The sequence below is a fragment of the Condylura cristata genome, unplaced genomic scaffold (genome assembly GCF_000260355.1).
Source record: "Condylura cristata isolate star-nosed mole 26May11 unplaced genomic scaffold, ConCri1.0 scaffold00005, whole genome shotgun sequence".
NCBI lineage: Eukaryota > Metazoa > Chordata > Mammalia > Eulipotyphla > Talpidae > Condylura > Condylura cristata.
In genome coordinates, this window is record NW_004567106.1 from 59,557,282 (window position 1) to 59,577,122 (window position 19,841).

Sequence of the window (19,841 nt, forward strand, 5' to 3'; positions counted from 1 at the left end):
CTAGAGAAATCAGATGTTCTCTGTCAGAGCACGTTTCTGTGTTGGATTGCCTGCTTCTGATGAGAAATTCCGCTCATCAGTCAGGTTATTATTGAGCCTACCCCTTGACAGAGCTGATGTTTTGCAGAAAAGATGGTCACTGAAAATCGGAAGATCTGACCTCTGATGACACTGAGGAATTTGGGCAGCTCTCTTTGTCTCAGTCTCTCTAACTAGTGTAAAATATGGGAATTAGTGCCTACACTCCACTAAATAATTTGCTTTGAAAAGATGAAGTCCTAAAAGAGGGGGGAGGGGAGAAAAAAAAAAAGAAGTCCTCAAAGGTGTATGGTCACAGCTTTGTTACTGATTATTCAACCTGATCTTTTATCTCTGACGCCCACCCCACTTCTCTGAACAGATGCCCTCTAGAGCAGGTCTCCTAACTATGGGGAAAAATTGAGTGTCTGGGGGTTTATGTATCTGATGTGCCTCTTAACAGAGGAACATAATAGTTTCCTGTTTTTTCAGTGAAGGTTCCCGGGAGTGTCTTTCCTAATTCCTGGTGATGTTTCCAACTCTGGGTCAGCAAATAATGCTTTATCTTGGCCCCTGTGCTCCATTTGGGGATAATACCACATTTCCCCCTTCCTGTCTTATTACTTCCTAATTAAGAAGTGGGTCCAAAGAGACAGGGGGTTTTGGGTCTTCCTTTCTCCATCTATGTTTCCCTGACCCTGCTCTCTCTGACTTCCCTCCCTTCCTTTCTTTTCTGCCCCTTTTCTCTCCCCCCCTTAGTTTACCCTCGGTGGATTTGAACATCTGCAGGCTCTCAAAGTGAAGAAGCGGGCAGAATTGGGCTTGCCTCCTCTGGCTGAGGACAGTATCCAGGTGGTGAAGAGCATGCGTGCTGCCTCCCCACCCTCTTACACTCTTGACCTGGGGGAGTCTCAGCTGGCACCACCACCCTCCAAGCTACGAGGCCGCCGTGGTTCTCGAAGGGTATGGATTAAATCATAGTGGTGTTTTGGCATGACTGACAAAAAAAACCACGGTTCTAATCTCCTCAGGATGTGTTAGAAAGGGCACTAAATGACCCAGCTCTCTGACCAACCTAAAACTTGGAGTCTGTACTTAGACTTCTGTACCCCAACCCTGACAGGCTCGTGGGCTGTCATGGTAGCACAGTGTGATCTCATATCATGGATCCATGTCTGGCTACAAGATCATAGATGTTCAGTGACTGGAGTTCCTTAGCATCCTGAACAATAGTTAAGGTATAATTACGGGGATAGGGGCCTAGAGCACCTGAAGAGGACTCCCAGAAAATCTGTGTACCTTTTTTATGATCTTCTTGGCAGCAACAGTTTACGCTTAGCCACCCATGCTCTTGTATGGTCCTAGCATCAGAGACTTGCATTTACAAGGCATCTGGGTAAGCTAGGTATAGCCTGCATCCCTGCAAAAGCCAGAATGATGAGTCACTGAGACCTGACCATGGCCTCATGAACTTACATGCCTGATCTACCTGAGTTCAGTTAAGGTGACAGGGCCAGATAGTCAACTCTCTAATGTACATGACCTGCAGTGTGACTTTTATACAATGCAGTCCACATTATCTGCAATGTGATTTTTTTAAACTTTTTATAAAGTGGTGCTTACTCATTGTAGACAATTTGGAACAAATATAAAACTGTGAAGAACGGAGAAAAAAAAAATCACCCACCAGTTTAACAACCAGAGGCAGTCACTGTTAACTTTTTGGCCTATTTCTGTCCAATGTTTTTTTTTTCTTTCTGTGACAAGATTTAAATTCCTAGCTTATTTCCCTCTGCTTAGCAGCAAGCCTCTGCCCTCCTCTTCCTCACTCAGCCAGCTGGCATATGCTCACAGAAGGCAAACTAATTGAATGTTCACCTAAGCAGAGCATAATTAGGAAGAAAAGTGCTAGCAAAAAAAAAAAAGGCATCAGTGCTTTTTGAAAACTAAGTAACTATGACTTTGAGATTAGCTGTGCTCTGTTCCCCAGCCACTGGCCTGTTGCCTGAGAGCTGCTCGTCCTGGCATCGAGCCTGGTGGGTCTTTAAGGCTGAGGTGGGGAAGGCAGTATTCTCACAAGAGCTGGGTTTTTAATCCGTGTTCCCTGAAGTCCTGAGGATAGGGGGTGGCCTCAGTTAAGGATGTTGAAGGTGAGATGCTGCGCACTCTCCTCTTCTTCTCTACCCTCCCCTCCAGCAACTCCTCACTAAGCAAGACAGTCTGGACATCTACAATGAAAGAGATCTCTTTAAGACTGAGGAACCCACCACAGAGGAGGAAGAGGAGTCTGCTGGCGATGGAGAAAGAACTTTGGATGGAGAGTTGGACCTGCTAGAGCAGGACCCTCTGGTGCCACCTCCACCATCTCAGGCGCCCCTCTGTGCTGAGCGGGTGGCCTTTCCCAAAGGCCTACCCTGGGCGCCAAAGGTCAGGTAGGTTTGATAGCCCCAGGGATCTTAAGTTTTGGGGTTCCAGTCACTGACCGTTCAGGGTGCATTGTTCCGTGTACTCAAAGCTCAATAAGCTGGGCTGCGAGCCTGAACTACTTAGTCAAGTGCCCTCTGTTGGTTGCTGTCTTGCCCCATTGTTCCAGCCCTCACTGCTCCATTGGAAGGGTAAGAACCCAGAAAGCTTTGCTCTCTCAAGGTTTGCTTTTCTTCCCTTCTCTGGGATTCATCTCTCCACTATCCTCTCAGACAGAAGGACATTGAACATTTCTTGGAGATAAGCAGGAACAAGTTCATCGGATTCACTCTGGGCCAGTAAGTGATTGGTGGTCAGAATGGCTATGGCGTGTTTCTTAGGGGAGCAGAGGAACAGGTGGCTCTGGGGGACAGGCACTGCCTGGTGGTCACCATGCACCTTAGAGCCACTGGGCTATAGGCAACTCCCAGTGACTACTTTGGATTCTTTCCATGAATTTTTCCTCCCCGTTTCCTAAAAGAGCTATGTTTTAGCTGAAGAACTCTAATGTTTTGATCAACAAATCATGTTCCTCTTAGATTTTAGTTCTCTCTTAAGTGTGCTGGATAAGATGGTCCTAGGGGCCCTTCCTGCTCAACTGCCAAATTCTGAGAAGAAAACATGTCAGATCCAGTTCCCCCATCTTCCTTCCCACTGACCACTGCAAAACCTCCCTAAAAAGCATTACTGGTGTTTCACTGTCAAAAGTAAAAAAGGCTAATGCCCTTTTGTGGGGGTGACCATTTTTGTCACCCCCAGACAAAATGAGTTCCCAAAAGACTACACAATTCCAAAATTTCAGGAACATTTCTGTGTGCCATTATTGTGTGTGTGTGTGTGTGTGTGTGCGCGCGCACGCCCTGAGGCAATGATGGGGAACCTGGAAACTTTCAAAGAAAGATCAGATGCTGAAAATGAGATGGCCTATGTGGCCCTAGGGAGTGCTAATAGTGCTCTCTTCTTGTGAACTTAAGGTCTGGTATTTCTCCCATGCCACAGGGACACAGATACCTTGGTTGGATTACCCAGGCCTATCCATGAGAGTGTGAAGACCCTAAAGCAGGTAACCAGGGTGGGCTCTAGGTCTTTAGGGATAGAGAACTATTAGGGCCAGTTGGATTATCCGGGGCCTAGGTCTTGGTGGTGTTAGGGGGACAGGATGTCCTGAACAAACTTTACAGATTCAGGTTTTGTGGACTCCACCCCAACTCCAGACACTGAAACTACAAATTCCAGCAACACCAAAGGGAAGACTGCTAGGACCTGAGGGCAGAATAATCAGACATTTTGGAGTTTTGGATATAAAAGCAGACATGTTGGGCAGAGCACATGGAGCAGAGAGGCATGTGAAGAAACTGTACTTGCTTCTTCTTGGTCCTGGACTAGTTGAAACAGATGTGGGCAAGAGACCCATGGGGAGGTTTGACTATAGCAGTGGTTATCTTGATTTTGATTTTGCTCTTTTCCTCCCAAACTTGTCTGGCCATTTCTGACCCTTTTCTATGGGTCCCCTCCAGAAGGTGCTTTAGACTTGTGGCAGCTTTCAGACCTTGCCTGGGTCAGTCCCACTTGGGTGGACTTTTACCCATGAGGGGATGGGTAACTTTGGGTGTTTGATTTAGAAACTATATTCTTTATGTTTGCTCTATTGCACATTGATTGTATTAAAGTTCTTTCCATTAAAGTTCTTAGATGTTTTGTCTTGATGGGGCAGATGGCACAACCTGTTTAGAGCAGGCAAGTTTGGGGGCTCAGGGGTATCTCTCTTCCTGCCCTGTAACAGTGGGACTTTTTTCACCAGACACATTGTAAACCTACCATTCTACATTTCTGCTGCAAGTGATTTGGCCAAAGAAAAGAAGTACGTCTCTATCTCTATTTACCTAATTTCCTACATTCAGATAGATGAGAAGTTCTTTCTTCGCATTCTGCCCCCCAACCCCTACCACACCACAACTTCCCACTCCTTGCTTCCTTTTTTCACATCTTTTTTGGTAAGGCCATTTGCTTGTAAAAGCTCAGTGTTCAGTAGCAGTCTGCTCTACAGCTAACATATTGGGCCGACCTTGACCCCTTCCCCACCTTATGAACCTCACTCTACACACATGCAATTGCAGCAAAATCCTTAGGGCAGTAGCCCAAGAATTCTCAGGTACAAGGACCTGTATTTAGTTTCTCCTTATACTTTGGTTAAAGGTAAATGTTTAGTTATTTGCTGCTCCTGGACAAATATGGAAACATGGAATAAACATAAACAATGTTTCTAAGCATTTCACTTGATGTTAAGGATGCAAAAGTAAGTAAGACTACCGCTTTTTTTTAGAGTCTTTAGTTTATTCAGGGTGAGAGACTCATAAACAGACATATCCTTATAGGAGAAGTTAAGCAAGTGGTAGGTACATATGTCATTGAAGCCCTCAGCCCCTTGTTGATGTCTTGTCTTCCCTAGCATAAGTACATCTCCATCGCAGATGTTCAGATCAAGAATGAGGAGGAACTGGAGAAGTGCCCGATGTCTTTGGTAAGTCAAGGGGCTCCTCCACAGGAGGAAGGCGAGGAAATCTGTCTGCAGTGCTGTCACAGAGCTTGTGTCATGCTGTTGGGTTCTCACTGTGTGCCAGGCAAGACAAAACTCTCTAGTTTCATGAAACTTTAAAATTGGGAGCTCTACAACTCAATAAGGAAGTGGAAGACTATCAGAGGATGGGAGATATAATGAAGAACAGGATGACATGGTAGAGGTATTTGTCACGTGGTAGACTCCCTTAGATTGGGCACACAAGATAGGTAGACTTCTGGAAAGGTAACAAGCCAACAGGGAGCTCACTGTAAGAACATCACAGGAAAGATTCCAAGCAGAGGAAATAGCCTCAACAAGGTGAGAGCAAGCTCAGGGTGTTAAGAGGTAGCAAACACAGGCAGACCAGTGTGGCAAGGTGTACAAAGTGGAGTCAGAAGTGATCTGGGGCCCTACGCAGAACCTGTAAGCAAGATAGGGAACTTGAAGTTGATTCATGGTGCAAAAGGAAGTCTTTTGAAATTTTAAATAGGGAATGACATGATTTACCTTTTAAAAAGCCATTGGTTACTTGTAAAGACTGGACCAAGGGAGAGTGAAAATAGGAAGATCGGTTAGGAAAATCTATTAATAATCAAAGGGAGAGATGATGGCAGTGGGTAGTAACTATAAAGGTAGTGAAAAGCGGTTATATTAAGATTCTGTTTTGGATGCACAACTGACGAGATTTGCAGTTCATCTGGATGTGGATAAAGAGCAATAAAAAATAAATGCCATTTACCAAGATAGGGAGTTCTGTTTTATCAGAAAATCTGTTTTGGTAATATTTTTTATTTTCTTTTTTTAAACAATTGTTTTAAAATGATATTTATTTATTTTTAGCATAGAAGAACTGGGGTGCAGACTAGAGTTATGGGGGCTGAAAGGATTCACCAGAGACAAAGTGGGGAACAGAACAGGTGGATTGTTTGAAATACTCTGCTAATGGCAGCAGTGGGCAAGACAGGAGAGGTCTGCTGTGCCATATGTGGGTCAGCTCCCTCGCTAGGGATCAAACTCAGGCCACAGTGCTGAGACTTAACCCCTTGACCACCAGAGAGGCCCATTATCATATAGAGTTTTAGATATCCATTAAACACACATGCCATCAAATAATTATATACATGGATCTAGAATTAGAGAGGAATGGCCTTGAGAAGTGAATTTGGGGACTGTTGGCTTATAGATAATTTCAAAAGGTATAGAACTGGCTAAGATAGTGAATTAGTTGTAATACAGGACAAAGCCTTGGGACACACCAATATTCCGAGGTGGGATGAGTCATGAAAGGAGAAAAAAATTGAAGTGGGAGGAAACTGACATAATTCCATAAAAGTTAAAAAAGAATCTTTCATGAAGAAAGGTGGAATCAGTTGTGTCAAATGCTGCAGATTAAGTGGAGAGAGAGAAGCTCTGGTAGATTTGCTGTTGAGAAGATGAGGGTGTGCCTGTCTGATTGCTTCTGATTTCTCCATGAAGTGTAAGGCAGGGCCAGCAGCAGCTCTGAGGGGCTGAGGGACAAGGCATAGGTGAGAGAAGAGAGCAGTATGCAGCGGGTCTTTTTGAATGTGGGAAGGCAAGCGTGCAGAGACTGCCAGGCTTTACAGGATGTCCATTTAAAAACTAACGTTCATTTAAGCAGCAGCTGAGTTGTGTGGGATGGAAGGGGCCTGGTTACTTCTTCCTACTGCAGGAAGCACCCTTGGCCTGTAGTAGAAAGACTCTGGGGGAAGAGTGACTATCTAGGCCAAAGATGACGGGGCCTGAGTAGGCTTTTGAGCCCGAGGCCTCTTCCTCCACACTCTGATAAAAGGCTTACGTGGGGTCATCAAAGGGACAACAGTTGTGCATGAGGTGGCCTGGCAGAGAGGAGGAAGGAATACAGAAGGGACTAATGGAAAAGGAAATAAAATAGTTTCCAGCTAAAAGCTTCCAATGCATTCTGCTTCCTGCCTCTTTGGGCCAGCTCCCATGTTATTACTCTTATTGAGTCATTTGCCTGTCTTTCCTGGCTTCAGAGCATTCTAGAGCGCCTAAGAGTGACATTATGGAAATACATCTGTACCGTGTTTGTTCCAGTGTCTCAGACATACCTACAGCCTGGGTTAAGCCCATGTGTGTCCAGCAAAGCAGTGGTCTGAGCCAACTCCTTGGTGGGAATTTTGACTCCTGTTCTAGCATGTGACATGGAATGAAGAATTGTGAATTGATTCCAGATAATAGGAAATCAGAATCATAGATTGTCAGGACTAGAAGAGCCTCAGAGGCAATCAGGCAGCTCACTGATTGATGAAGTGAGAACCCAGAAAGGGAAATAACTTAGCCAAGGTCAAAGAATGAATCATTTATACAACTGGGATAGGAACCTAGGTCTGATTCATAGCTCTGCTCTTTTTATGTCACCTGTCATAACCAAGGAAAGGTAGCTTTGTTCAAGTGGAAAATGATCTTGTCAAACCTTGTGTTTCCTGCTGTAGGGGGAAGAAGTCGTGCCAGAGACACCATGTGAAATCCTCTACCAGGGCATGCTCTATAGCCTCCCTCAGTACATGGTAAGGAGAGGTCGAGGGCTGCCCCCTCTGCTATAAGAAAGAGCCTGGTGAAAGCCATTTCAGTTAAGCTATCCGTTATTTTTGTTTCCTGCATCATTGCCTCTCAGGAAGGGTACTCTCTGACACAGATTTCTGGCCTTCCTATGAGGGCTTCCCTCAAAGGGGCTGTTCTCCCAAGTTCTTTGGGAGGCATGGGAATATGGTAGGGTTGCTGCAGGATGCATTGGGCCCTCCCCTAATTGCAGGAGATCTAGCATGTCCTAGATGACCTCAGGCTGAGAGTGGTGAGGCTGCTGATGGTTGGGACTTTAGAAGAAGAGGGATGGGGGGTTGAGGTCTTGCTGACCTACTTCCCACCTTATTTCTAGACATTGCTTCACTCACTCTGTGCCATCCGTCTTCCTCTTTGGGGAACTGAAAAGAGCTATTTTAAAGTAGAACAGGCCATGCACTCCCTTCTGGGTCCTCCCTTTGCCTCAGAGGCAAGCCTCTTAGAACTGGGCACCTGTTTGTCACTCTGGGGGCTGGGGACATTTGATCACTAAGGGAGAACTTAGAGGAAGGCTTTAAGACACTTCTGTTAGGGCTGTGGAAGTGTGGGAAAATGGTCTTGCTGAGTGGATGGATCGGGTGGATAGGGATGGATTTCTTCATTTTTTACTTCTAGATTGCTCTTCTTAAAATTTTGCTGGCTGCAGCCCCCACCTCCAAAGCTAAGACAGACTCTATCAACATCCTGGCAGATGTCCTGCCTGAGGAGATGCCGTGAGTGCTTCAATCAGGGCAGCTACCGAGTATTAGCTGTCTTGTCTGCAGAGTCTTTCTAGTTCCCACACGACCTTGGTAACTCAGAGATTGTCTCTAAAAAGCTCTCCCCTCCCCCACCAGCAGCCCCTTTCCACAACAGGTACTCTCTGTTGTGCTCTTCTCAGCCCAGAACTGAGGGCCTGCAGGGTGATATCCATGCCAATGACTGGCTGCCCAGGTAAGTGGTTGAACATTGCCATGGGATGAACTTGCCAAAAGAGGGAGAGAGCAAAGAGGACTTTCCTTTAAACAGGCTCAAAAGTGAGAGCACTGGAGGCTTCCTTAGCACAGAGGTCCTGTAGACCTCCCTCTAAAGTCACCCTCTGCACTGACTCTTCCTCTCTCCGTTGCAGCATCACTGTTCTCCAGAGCATGAAACTGGGCATTGATGTGAACAGACACAAGGAGATCATTGTGAAGAGTATCTCTGCCTTGCTCTTGCTACTCCTCAAACACTTCAAACTGAACCATGTGTACCAGGTGGGAAGCCAAGAGCACTTCTCCATGGGTCTTGGGTGTTCTCCAGATCCCATCCACCAAAGGAGGCATGCAAGGATCCTCCTTGTAGTCCATCTGAGCATTTTGGAACCTTTTCTTTGTCTCAGGGGGTCCAGATAACTGTTGCACAAGCTTGAGGTAGAGATAGAGATTGGGACATGAAAACTGGCCTAGAGAGGAACAGATGGCTGTGTCCTTTGAACATTATCCCCAGCTTGTACACTGGAATCTTTAACCTCTTGTGAACATGCTTAGCCAGTTTTTAAACAGTGGGAAACAGAACTCTAGGAATTCCACCAAGAGGGAGGTGTATAATTTTCTGTATATGAAGCACTTTTCTAATATCAAGATCCAAGTCTGAAGAAAGCACAGTTCTGGCTTTTAAGGGCTTTGAAGTCTTATAAAGAATACAGTTATATAAATAGTCAGTTAGGGTGATAAGTGCTATGATCCAGCTAAACACTGGCTGCTATGGAAACCCCTAATCTGAACTGAGTTAGAGAAGAGGTGACTTCTAACCTGAATCCTAGAGAAACAGATGTTAGCCAGGATATGGGAGTTGTCAGAAAAGGAAGCATATCAAGCAGAATAGCTAATTTGTGAAAGTGCAGAGGGGAGAGAGCATTCCCTTTGGAAACTGATTAACTGTTTCCTGGAGTTCTGCCAAGGAAATGGGGGAAGCCTGGCGATACTTGAAGCAGAGAGCAGATCATAATGCATGTGATAGCACCTCTGTGCCAGGGACTCTCAACCTTGTGTGGGATCTCATTTTATTTTCAACCCTATTAAAACAGTAGTACCCCTGTTTTATAGATGAGGAAACTGAGGCTAATTAACTTGCTTCTCCATGAAGGCGTTGTTTGGCAAACTTAACAGTTTGGATTTGGTCTGGTAGCATCGCCAAGATATGGAGTGAATGGATATTCTCTGTGGTGAACCCAAAGGGAAATTTCTCATCCCCTCACAGACACTGCCCCTTCTCAACTTTTAGTATGTTCAAAGACATCTTTGAGAATATTGTGGTATTTGTGGGGTTGACATGTCTGCTGAGCAGTTGCAGGTCGGGGAGTGGAAAGGGTGGGTAGGAAATAGCGTTCCCATTAGAAAGAACTGGGGACTGTGAGTGTGTTACTGCCTGCTCTGGTGGGCAGTATGTGGATCAACAGCCAGGCAGGTGGATGGCATTATGGGCCTTGCCGGTGTGTATCAGTTTCAGTAAGTCCTGACAAGGCCACAGATACACCTCAAACTGAAAAAAGTTTTCCATCACTTCACTTGATAGTGGGTCTCCATTGGCTTCTCCATCTAGAGATGTGGGAAATACCCTGGGTCAGCTGCCAATGACAATATTTTGAGCAGCATAGGCTGACTACCAGCCTCCAATTACACACCATGGCTATTTCTGGGTGATCAGGAAGAGCTATAGGAGATGAAACCCAATCCTTGGCTTTTTCAACCCAATTTCTCCACTGTCCCTGCAGTGTAGGTTCCAGATGTGGAGTTAGACTGTATCTGATACTCCTCACTGAATTGTGGGCAACTTCCAGGTGACACAACTCCATGACATTGCCCCCCACTAGGTCTTCCTGGATACACACCCCATCCAGATTCAAAACAGCAAAACGGAGCTCCTATATTCTGGTGTTTCATCCACCAAAGAGATCTTGGATTGAAGGGCTTTTGGTGATTCTGTCACTAAGATACTGATATTCTAAGTTCTGGGGATAACGCAGTGACCAGCCTCTGCTGGAGCACACCGTCCAGTGTTTCAGCTGGTTCCTGTGTGTGCTGTGCATCCTGCTGCCGCTGCCTGGAGTAAGATGCACCTGTCTCTGTTATATCAATCACAGTCAAAACATGTGACCCAGAGGTTTGGTATGGAAAACAATCCCCTCAGGGAATCTTCCTTTCCTGTTAAGTTTAGGGATAAATTTCATAGCAATTTATCTGCAATGGGATTTTCTTTCTGACTTGTTTATGTTACATAGTTTTGGTTCCTTTCCACGCAGACTGGGCTGGCTGAAGATGATTCTCTCCATTTTCCAAACAGGAAAACTGATAACAAGTAGATATTCTTAGGAATGGATATTAGATTTGTACTTGACTCTCTTTTTTTCATATGAGCCTTCTGTTCTCCCCTGAATAAACAGCCCTTTCTGTTTCAATCTTTTAATTTAGTTTGAATATGTATCACAGCATTTGGTATTCGCCAACTGCATTCCATTGATCTTGAAGTTCTTCAATCAAAATATCTTGTCTTATATCACTGCCAAAAACAGGTACGGAGTTAATATTTTAATAACCCTTCATTTTAAAAGGTTATTTTGGGAAGATTGAGAAAAATTACATTGCCCCTGAACCTCTCTGTTTTCCTGGTGTCCCCAAGCCCTTCAGTTTTAGAGCTGTCATAGTTAAATTTGGTTTTCTTGAAGTGTTAGCTGATGGTGGGGGGTGGGGGAGGGAGGGTATATGGCTTGACTTCTCCACAGAGATATTCATATCTTAATAGTTTAAAAAAATGACATGATTCAAAGAATGGAACTGCAATGATGACATCTCAACCCAGTGGCAGAAGGATCCAGAAGATGTGTGTTGTGGAATAGCCTGTTTTATCTGACCAAACCTGATCATATAAATCATAAGTTGGATCAATTAGTTTTTACTACTTTAAACTATAAGGTGTAAAAAAATGGCAGCAAAAGGTAAATAACACTCTTACTGTAGATTAGATCAATTTGTAATTAGAAAATATATATTTTCACCATTATGTTTACTCTCCATAGCAGTGCTAAGATATATTACAAGAATTTTTTAAACTCACATTATTATTTAATCACTCATTATGAAATTTTATTCTCATTTTACCAGTCCAGAAATAAATTCAGAAAAAATAGCTGATGTGCTCAGATTAACTTGCTAGTGAGACCCCTTAAGTAAATAGCAGGGGCAAGATTAGAACACAGGCTTCTCTGTGAACATAAATTGCTTTCCACTCCTTCAGCCAAGCACAGTCAGGATTGGGGGGGGAGTGGAAGGGTGTTGCAGAGTATATCCTGTTCCCCAGTTGGTTATGTCCATGGGAACCAAAAGCAAGTTAATCAGTAGAATTACCAAAACTGCTTTACCTGAGGCAAAATTCGTGAAGTCGAAGAGGGCTGCTGTGATACCTGGGGCCCTGGAGTGCACCTCGGGAGTTTGGCCTCCATGGGCTGTCAGTACCGCCTGGAAGTCTGCCTGACAGAGGCATTTTACTCATGTAGTTTAAAACCCACACATCTCTGGTGAAACCTAAGGTCATGAGCCCTGGATTCCTGACCTGTGTCTGCCATTTGCTAGCTGTGTGTGTAGCTTTAAGAAACACACTTCATTTCGTTGAGCAACAGTATTTTCATCTTTAAAATGGGAATAATTTCTCCTCCGACTATCATAGACCTTTTATAAGCATTGATCCTATTTGAAAGAATTGGAGAAGGGATTTTTTTCCCCAACTAAATGGAGACCTATGTACTGAGGTCAAAACCACTAAAAAAATAGTGGGGTTACCAGGGAAAATGGAAATATAGATTGAGCTGGCTAAGAGCCACAGCCACGTGAGACATCTGTGTGCATCACTCAGCCTCTTGGTGATAAGAACTGAAACAAGCTGCACCTGGCTCACGCAAAATGGAGAGTTTGTTAGACAGAAACAAGGCATGTCATCTTGAGAAGCCTAGGTGAGGGATGCAGCTCTTGTCCCTGGTCTATGGTATAGGGACCCAGAAGCCCTCTACTCCATCTCCAAACCTCTCTCCCAGTTTCTTCTCTCACAAATATCTTTGTCTGCTTCTTAGACCACTTGGTGATTTATGACCACATGAGCTAAATATGTCCCAGGCACTTCAGACCGAATTGACCCCACCCTGATTCACACCCCAGGTTATATATTCTCTGGATCAACCGTGACCTGTGTTGGGGGATGCACACAGTGATACCTTTCCTATACCTGCAGGCTTGGAAGGAGAGTGACCCACAGTCACTAAGTGTCCCGCAGACGTGGAAGAGTGGTCATGCCAGAATAGGCCTTTTGCTAAGGTTGACCAGGACTTCTTTTGGTCTTACAGCTTACCTGTGGGCTTTATGGTCCCTCTGTCCCCCACCAGAGCACAGCACCTTATTGCACAGTTTCCCATTGGCACTTACAATCTGGATAGTCTGGATTCTTACTTTATTTACATCCTTTTCGGCTAGAATTCAATTCACTGAAATGGGAAGGAATCCATCTTTGATTTCCCCATTTTTTGACACCGTGGGGCTGTGTCAGTGAAAGGTGGGTAGATTAGTGAATAAACCAGCCAAGAATGACTAGCATAATGGGGTAGTATAGAGCTGGTTATCCTGGGACACTCCAGAAGAGTGAATCCAGAGGACGTTACAAATTCATGCATTTCCTCTCCTCTCCTACCAAGGTTATCTTTGTATTGTGTTTCTTGTTTGTTGTTAGTTTGTTTGTATAAAGGGAAACATTTATGGCCCAATAAGTTGCTGTGTTTTGCTTGGAAGTTTTTATACTTTTGAAATGTAGCCACAGGTCCAAGCAACGCCCTTACTATTTATAGCACTCCCTTGCCGACATCCTTTATCCATTTTCAGCTGTGCTAGTTCAGCTTATGGAATTTGAGAACCATAGGAACATTAGAGATTAGCTAGTACAAATTCTGCCTTGTGCCAATGAAGAAGAAAAGAGAGGAAGGAGTTGGCATTTGTTGTGTGTCCCTGTCATAGTGGGGGGGCTTTATTTCCCCTACTGACTCATGTAATCCCTGGGCTCATTACAGAGCCTCTAGTCCCGGGTAGTCTCCCACTGCTGGATTTGGGGACAGATGTTATTACCATTCTCAAACTACTAAATTGGCGTGCTACAGGAAACTGCCTTTGTCTCAAGCTTCCTTTAGGAGTAGCTTCTCTGAGCATTCCCCAGAGCTTCTGGTGTTTAGGAACATCTGGTGAGAGACACAGGAGAGGGCTTCATTTCATTCTCATAGCCACAGATTGTTATTAAGTGGGATAAGCTCAGGCACCATCTCTGAGTGCACAATTATATTCATACACATAGGCATACGCATAACTGCAGAGAAACAAATGCACACAAGTTTACATATTCCTTTTAATAAGGGAGGAGAACTAAGGAGAAAGGTGACTAGACAGAAGCTCTTTTTCTGCTCTTTTGTATCTGCCAGATACAAAACCTGGAAGAATTCTCTGTTGGTTCCTCTCATGATTGTGAGGAGACTAGAGCTGGAGTTGCCTGATGCCAAAACTTCTGTTTCAGCTGAGGTCACTTAAAAATTTGGGAAATAGAAGTGGCTTGCTGCAGAGAAATAACTCCTGCCCTTTCAGATACAGCCATTCCCTGCCATTGCCATTTACCTAAAACTCTCCCTGATCTCTGTATCTTACAGCATCTCGGTCCTGGATTATCCTGGCTGCACCATCCAGGATTTGCCAGAGCTTACTACAGAGAGTCTGGTAAGCAGATGGGGATTTGGTAGCCTTTGAAATTGCCAGGTGACAGAGGCTGGCATTTGTTCTTCCACTTCTTCTCCAACCCCACAATGCACTGCTGGGAGTCTCAGTTCAATAAAGGTGTGTAAGCAAGAGCACAGAGGCAGTAAGGCTTTAGAGCTGCTGACCCAGTTGAGAAAGATTTGAAAAAGCTGAGGGTAGCATTTTACAAGGAAGAAAAAGGGTCAGCGAAAAACACTGAGGAGTTTAGAAAGATAATGAGAATGAAATTGAGTCTAACAGCTGTGCTAAATGGTAGGAGAATCTTTTCTGGTCTAACCAAACAATTATAGGTCCTCTGTGTTCCGCTACAGGCAGTTCACTTCTCTCCACCATATAGTTATAATATCCAGGAGTATGTACTTCAGAAAATGCCTGGCCTATGTCTCTCTAAGGCAAAAGTTAGTATCCCTAGAGAAGGATGATCTCGAAATTTCCTTATCCTGAAAAGCTCTAGATTAAAAGCAGAAATAATCCCTCAGGGTTATTCTGAATTCTATGAAAGTGACTGCTCAACAAACAGCATATTGAGTATCAGGTACCAACTTCATTGTGTCTTCCTCAGTCCCTACCCTCACCCTGTCGTATTGTAATTGTTTCTTTCTCCATTTGCCTATAAATTCCCTGGACGAGCTGGTGTCGTCTTCATTTTTATATTCCTGGAGTCTAGCACCATGCTTGGTACATGGCAAGGACTGAATGACTGGTCATGGCATCCATGTGTGCCATGGCCCTTTGACCACCGACTTTACTGAGAAATAGCTCCTAAGAAAAGCGTATTATGCAAAAGTAGAATGGTGACTTTTGTGGTACAGGTTTTATAAGACCATACAATTTTTAATTGAGGGGACCTGGAAGACATTTGATACAACTCCCTATTTTAAAAATGAGAAACCTGGGCCTCCCTGGTGACCTAGGTGTTAAGTCTTAGCGCTATCACAGATGGAGTTCAATCCCTGGCCAGGGAGCTGACCCACATGGCACAGCAGACCTCTCCTGTCTCACCTGCTGTGCCCCTCAGCAGTGTATTTCAGTAAATCTACCTGCTCTACTCCCTACTCTGTCCGTGGTGAATCTTCTCACCTCCCCACAAGCCCCATACCTGTGGCCTACACCCCAGTTCTGTTATGAGAAACCTGAGAGCTCACTATTGCAGAAACTTGTCCCAATCTATTCATATGTGGCAAATTCTGAATTAGAGAAAGACCGATGCCCTGAGCCATCAAGTCTAGCACCCTTTTTAGCACTGGCACAGATTCCATATCTTATTTAGTTGTGGTCTCAGAAACCTAGGAAACTGGGAGTTTCTTACCACTGCAAAGAGGTATTAAGTGTCTAATCTTGTTTATATATGTGATGTTATTCAATCTTTAAAACAATCATGAGATTAGAGAAGTTAAATTTCCAGAACCTTACAGAGCCAAAATAACAGAGCCAGGATAGAGAAATACATCCCTGCCATCAGAGTTGGAATAAATTACCACAGAAACAGCAGTACACAGAGAGCATTCAATTCTACCATGAGTTAGGTATTCAAAACGAAGTCAGCTTGTGTGAATATCTGAATCTATATGATACAATTGTTCTCTCTTCTCAATCCTATATGTAGGAATTACTGGAAACTATACTTTCTTGTCTATTCCATTTGACCTTTTGGGATATAAGCATAAAATTGTTGAAATGATTGTTATGCCTCTTAGAAGACTTCATTATTATCCAAAATAATAATGAAGCATATGTCCTTAATTTAAAAATTCACACTAGGGCTTTCTTTTCTTTCTCTGAAGCAACAGTGGCACCTGGTGGTTGCACTTGGTAACTTCTTTCATTCTTTCTTTTTCTTTTTTTTTTTTTTGCTTGACCCTACAATACACAAACTTTGTTAGGCCCAAACATGGGCTTAAGTAACGAAGTTTACTCCACTTACACGTAGGTCCTCTATATAGTCATTTGTTTATACAAACTGAGGGTTTCTATTTTGGGAAAAAACTAAGGTTTATGAGCACTATTTATCTCTTTTTAAAGCTCGATGACTAATTGTAAACACAGAAATGTACTAGTTACTTAAGTGCATAGGATTTTCTTTAAACATCACAAGTTTTTCCTGATTATAAAATTACTGTATACTTACTGCATAAAGTTGGAAATACTTGTAAGAAAAAAAATACACAATTATACTATCTACATACCACTCATAATTTTGCTGTATTTACTGTATTTATGTTTGTTCTTATAGAGAGAGATACATATTTGTTATCTGAGAAAATAAACACTTTATATAGTTTCCAATTCATAATAAAATTTAAATGTTTAGCATATGCCTTTCTAAAACATTCTTGAAAACATAATTTCTAATGCTATACATTGTATTTCACTACCAATTTTTTAAAAATAATATAATAGTTTATCTTTACATCATTTTGTGCCTTTTTCTATCTCAGTCATACTCTCCATGGGCTTCCCATCACCAGATCACCCGTGTGCCATCACCATAGTCTAGTGCATTTCCCTCCCCCTACCGTTTTTGATCCCATTCCCCACTCCATCCCCATAAAATGTCTCTGGTATATAGCTGTTCATGATTATTATTATTATTTTCTCCCGTGGTCCTTTATCCCCCTGCTATGTCACTACCAATTTTTTTAAGTGATTCTTTTCTACATTGTTTCATGTGCTTCAGTTTTCTCAGTATAACTCCAAAGTGAATGTCTTTATACATGAATCTTTAACTATATCTCTGATTATTTTCTAGAAGTGAAATTATTGGGCAGACGTTGTCTTCATTCATATTTTCTCAGTTTTCTGAATTTAAATTGAATTCAACTTCATTTGGAGTTGCAGTTGCACATTTAGGGAGCACGAAATAAAGGAGAAGTTAATGACACTTTAATTTCTAAACTCATCCCATTCTATGAAAGTATTTATCTCCATAGTAGGCTATCTTCTCCCATGTACTGAGCACTTTCCCCTTCCCGTTGGTGTTTGAAAACTTAAAGCTCCTGGACTCCAAATGTTTATGTTCACATTCAATCTACTAGACTAGGAGTAACTTAAAATTAAATTCCAAACATGAGGGAAGGATAGAGATTGGATGTGTATGTTGCAGTGAGGTATAGCCTCTGGAAGGCAGTAGAGAAGGCAGTGGAGATGGCCTCCTCAAGTATTATGAAATGCTAGGCTTCCTTGTGGTTGTTTAGAGCTGTGGTTTAAAAAGTAGGGGGTACAAAATGATACTTTGGGGGATAAAATATATTAGATCTTTTATATGTATTAATATTCATTTTACTTTCTATATGTGTATATTTGAAAGTACATAATGTTATTACACGATGCATTTATAATTAACTTAAGTAAGCACACATGTATTTGGAAGTATACACCAAAATTATTTACTGAAAGATGTGTGTGATAAAAAAACATTTAGAAATCACTACTTTAGGATATGATAAAGTAAGAGTAAGGGTATAGGTCTGCTTCTTTGTAGGCTTGTTTAACCTAAGAGAAATCAGGCAGATTATATTTCATCCTCCTTTGTTTTCCTGTTTTACAGAGATTTGAGGCCCCCAAATATGGGAAATTCTGTGTAATTATGTTGTCACTGCTGCAGAGCCAATCCAAAATTCAAAATGCTGGTTTTTTCTTATAGAATGAGAAATGTAGTTTTTAAGGTTAAAAACTATAGCATCACATGTTAAGAAGGGTGTTTATGGATACTCATGGAGTCCTATAGATTAAAGATGAAAGAATGAGAATGGGTGGATTCACTGAGTATTGGGAATTAGAAGTTTCTTAATATTTTGCCCTATCTGATCCTTTACTGATAAGGAACCAGATAGAGATGAAATGTCATCCAGAGTCTTATAGCTAAGCTTTATAACCCTTATAGCAAGAGCAGTGGGCAAAATTTGTATAACTTTGCCATTTGCAAACAAATGTTTGGCATTGCCTTTAAGTGGAGGGAAGTGCAATTATAAAGTTAATTTTTAATTGCAAATATGGCTTTGTATTATATTCAGAAAGACCTGTAAAAATATATTCACGCCATTTAAATTTATATACCTGATCTTTTCACATATCCTTACTCAGTTTTGTTTTTCAACTTCCTAATCCAAGTATCTCAGATTTTTTGTTGCTTTGGCTTTTGTTTTCTTTTTAGAATATAATCTTTATGTTGTATTAGTCTCCTAAAATTCCTTTCAAGAATTATTTAATCAGCCACTTGTGATCTTCTTAAATAACATCTTTGTTTCAATACCCCACCATCTCTATATAAACCCCATGAGGTATTTTTTTTAAAGATTTATTTATTTATGCATACAGAATTGGGGTGCAGGCCAGGGATGCAGGGGCAATGAGAGGATTTACCAGAGGCGGAGTGGGGAGCAGAACAAGCAGATCGACCAAGTACACTGCTGAGGGGAGAAGCAGGCAAGACAGGAGAGGTCTGCCATGCCATACGGGTCGCCTCTGGGGCTGGGGGTTGAACTCTCACTGAAGTGGCTACAGCCAGCTTGCAGTGCTACTCCCCAACCCATTGCCAGGGAGGAGGCCCCATGAGGTATTTATACAGAGGAATGGCCATTATTTCCTTTTAGCATTTAATCAATTTTCTTGTCAATTACTATTTCTATAAAGAATACTAGAGGTAATTAGAAACTCCAGAGTGATTTTTACATGCTAAAGTTCCTACCCAGGACACAGGTTGCTAAAGCTCCCCAAATGATTTTGAGATTTTTCTTTTCTCTTTCCTCCTTCCCTCTTACTCTGCTGAAGAACATAATTATCTCTGATTATATCTAAATCTATGTCCATCTTGCAATAACTTAGGTGCAAGAGATCTATACAATAAGGAAATTATTCTATAATGATATTGGAAAAGAAAATCTAAGCTAAAAACAGGACTTTATTTGCATTCATGTGAACTATAGTGAATAATTTAAAGCATCATCTTCCCAAAAAAAGTCTATTATTATAAATTTGCAATCAGTAAGCATTAAAATCAGCAAATTTTGATGAGTAGTTTCAAAAAAAAAATAAGTTAGACTGACATGGAATGGCAAACCTGATGCTCAAAGCAAAGAAGTAGACTAGTCTGTACTCCAGAGGCCTGGTTTTGCCACCTCACTTTGAGGGATCTTGAGCAGGTTTCCTGTAGGCTGTAGGATTTTCATCTGTAAAGGAGAAGAGGTTGGACTATTCATTGAGCATTAGCTTTCCTTGGACTATAAAATTCCCTTAATTTCATCCTAAAACAACCCAGTCAGTATTAATAATTTCTGTTTCTCAGAGAAGAGCTGATTTGCAATCTGAAAGTAATAGTCATCACTAAGGACTTGAATAAAATGTTGAGAAAGTTTGAGGTGCACATTAGATTTAACATTTAGTACCACTTCTTAAAGCCTCAG

The 19,841-nt window shown here is 42.4% G+C and overlaps 1 protein-coding gene across 1 annotated transcript in view; it reads left to right on the forward strand.

Annotated features, from left to right (window-relative positions):
• The window catches only part of STRIP2 (striatin interacting protein 2), a 40,037-nt gene that overhangs the window by 10,950 nt on the left and 9,246 nt on the right, over positions 1 to 19,841 (forward strand). The window contains exons 9-18 of the mRNA XM_004677035.2: positions 778 to 981; positions 2,215 to 2,450; positions 2,715 to 2,780; positions 3,481 to 3,544; positions 4,931 to 5,002; positions 7,516 to 7,590; positions 8,258 to 8,355; positions 8,751 to 8,877; positions 11,074 to 11,174; positions 14,334 to 14,400. Of these exons, the coding sequence (XP_004677092.1) occupies positions 778 to 981; positions 2,215 to 2,450; positions 2,715 to 2,780; positions 3,481 to 3,544; positions 4,931 to 5,002; positions 7,516 to 7,590; positions 8,258 to 8,355; positions 8,751 to 8,877; positions 11,074 to 11,174; positions 14,334 to 14,400 (1,110 nt within the window). The remainder of the gene's footprint in view (positions 1 to 777; positions 982 to 2,214; positions 2,451 to 2,714; positions 2,781 to 3,480; positions 3,545 to 4,930; positions 5,003 to 7,515; positions 7,591 to 8,257; positions 8,356 to 8,750; positions 8,878 to 11,073; positions 11,175 to 14,333; positions 14,401 to 19,841) is intronic.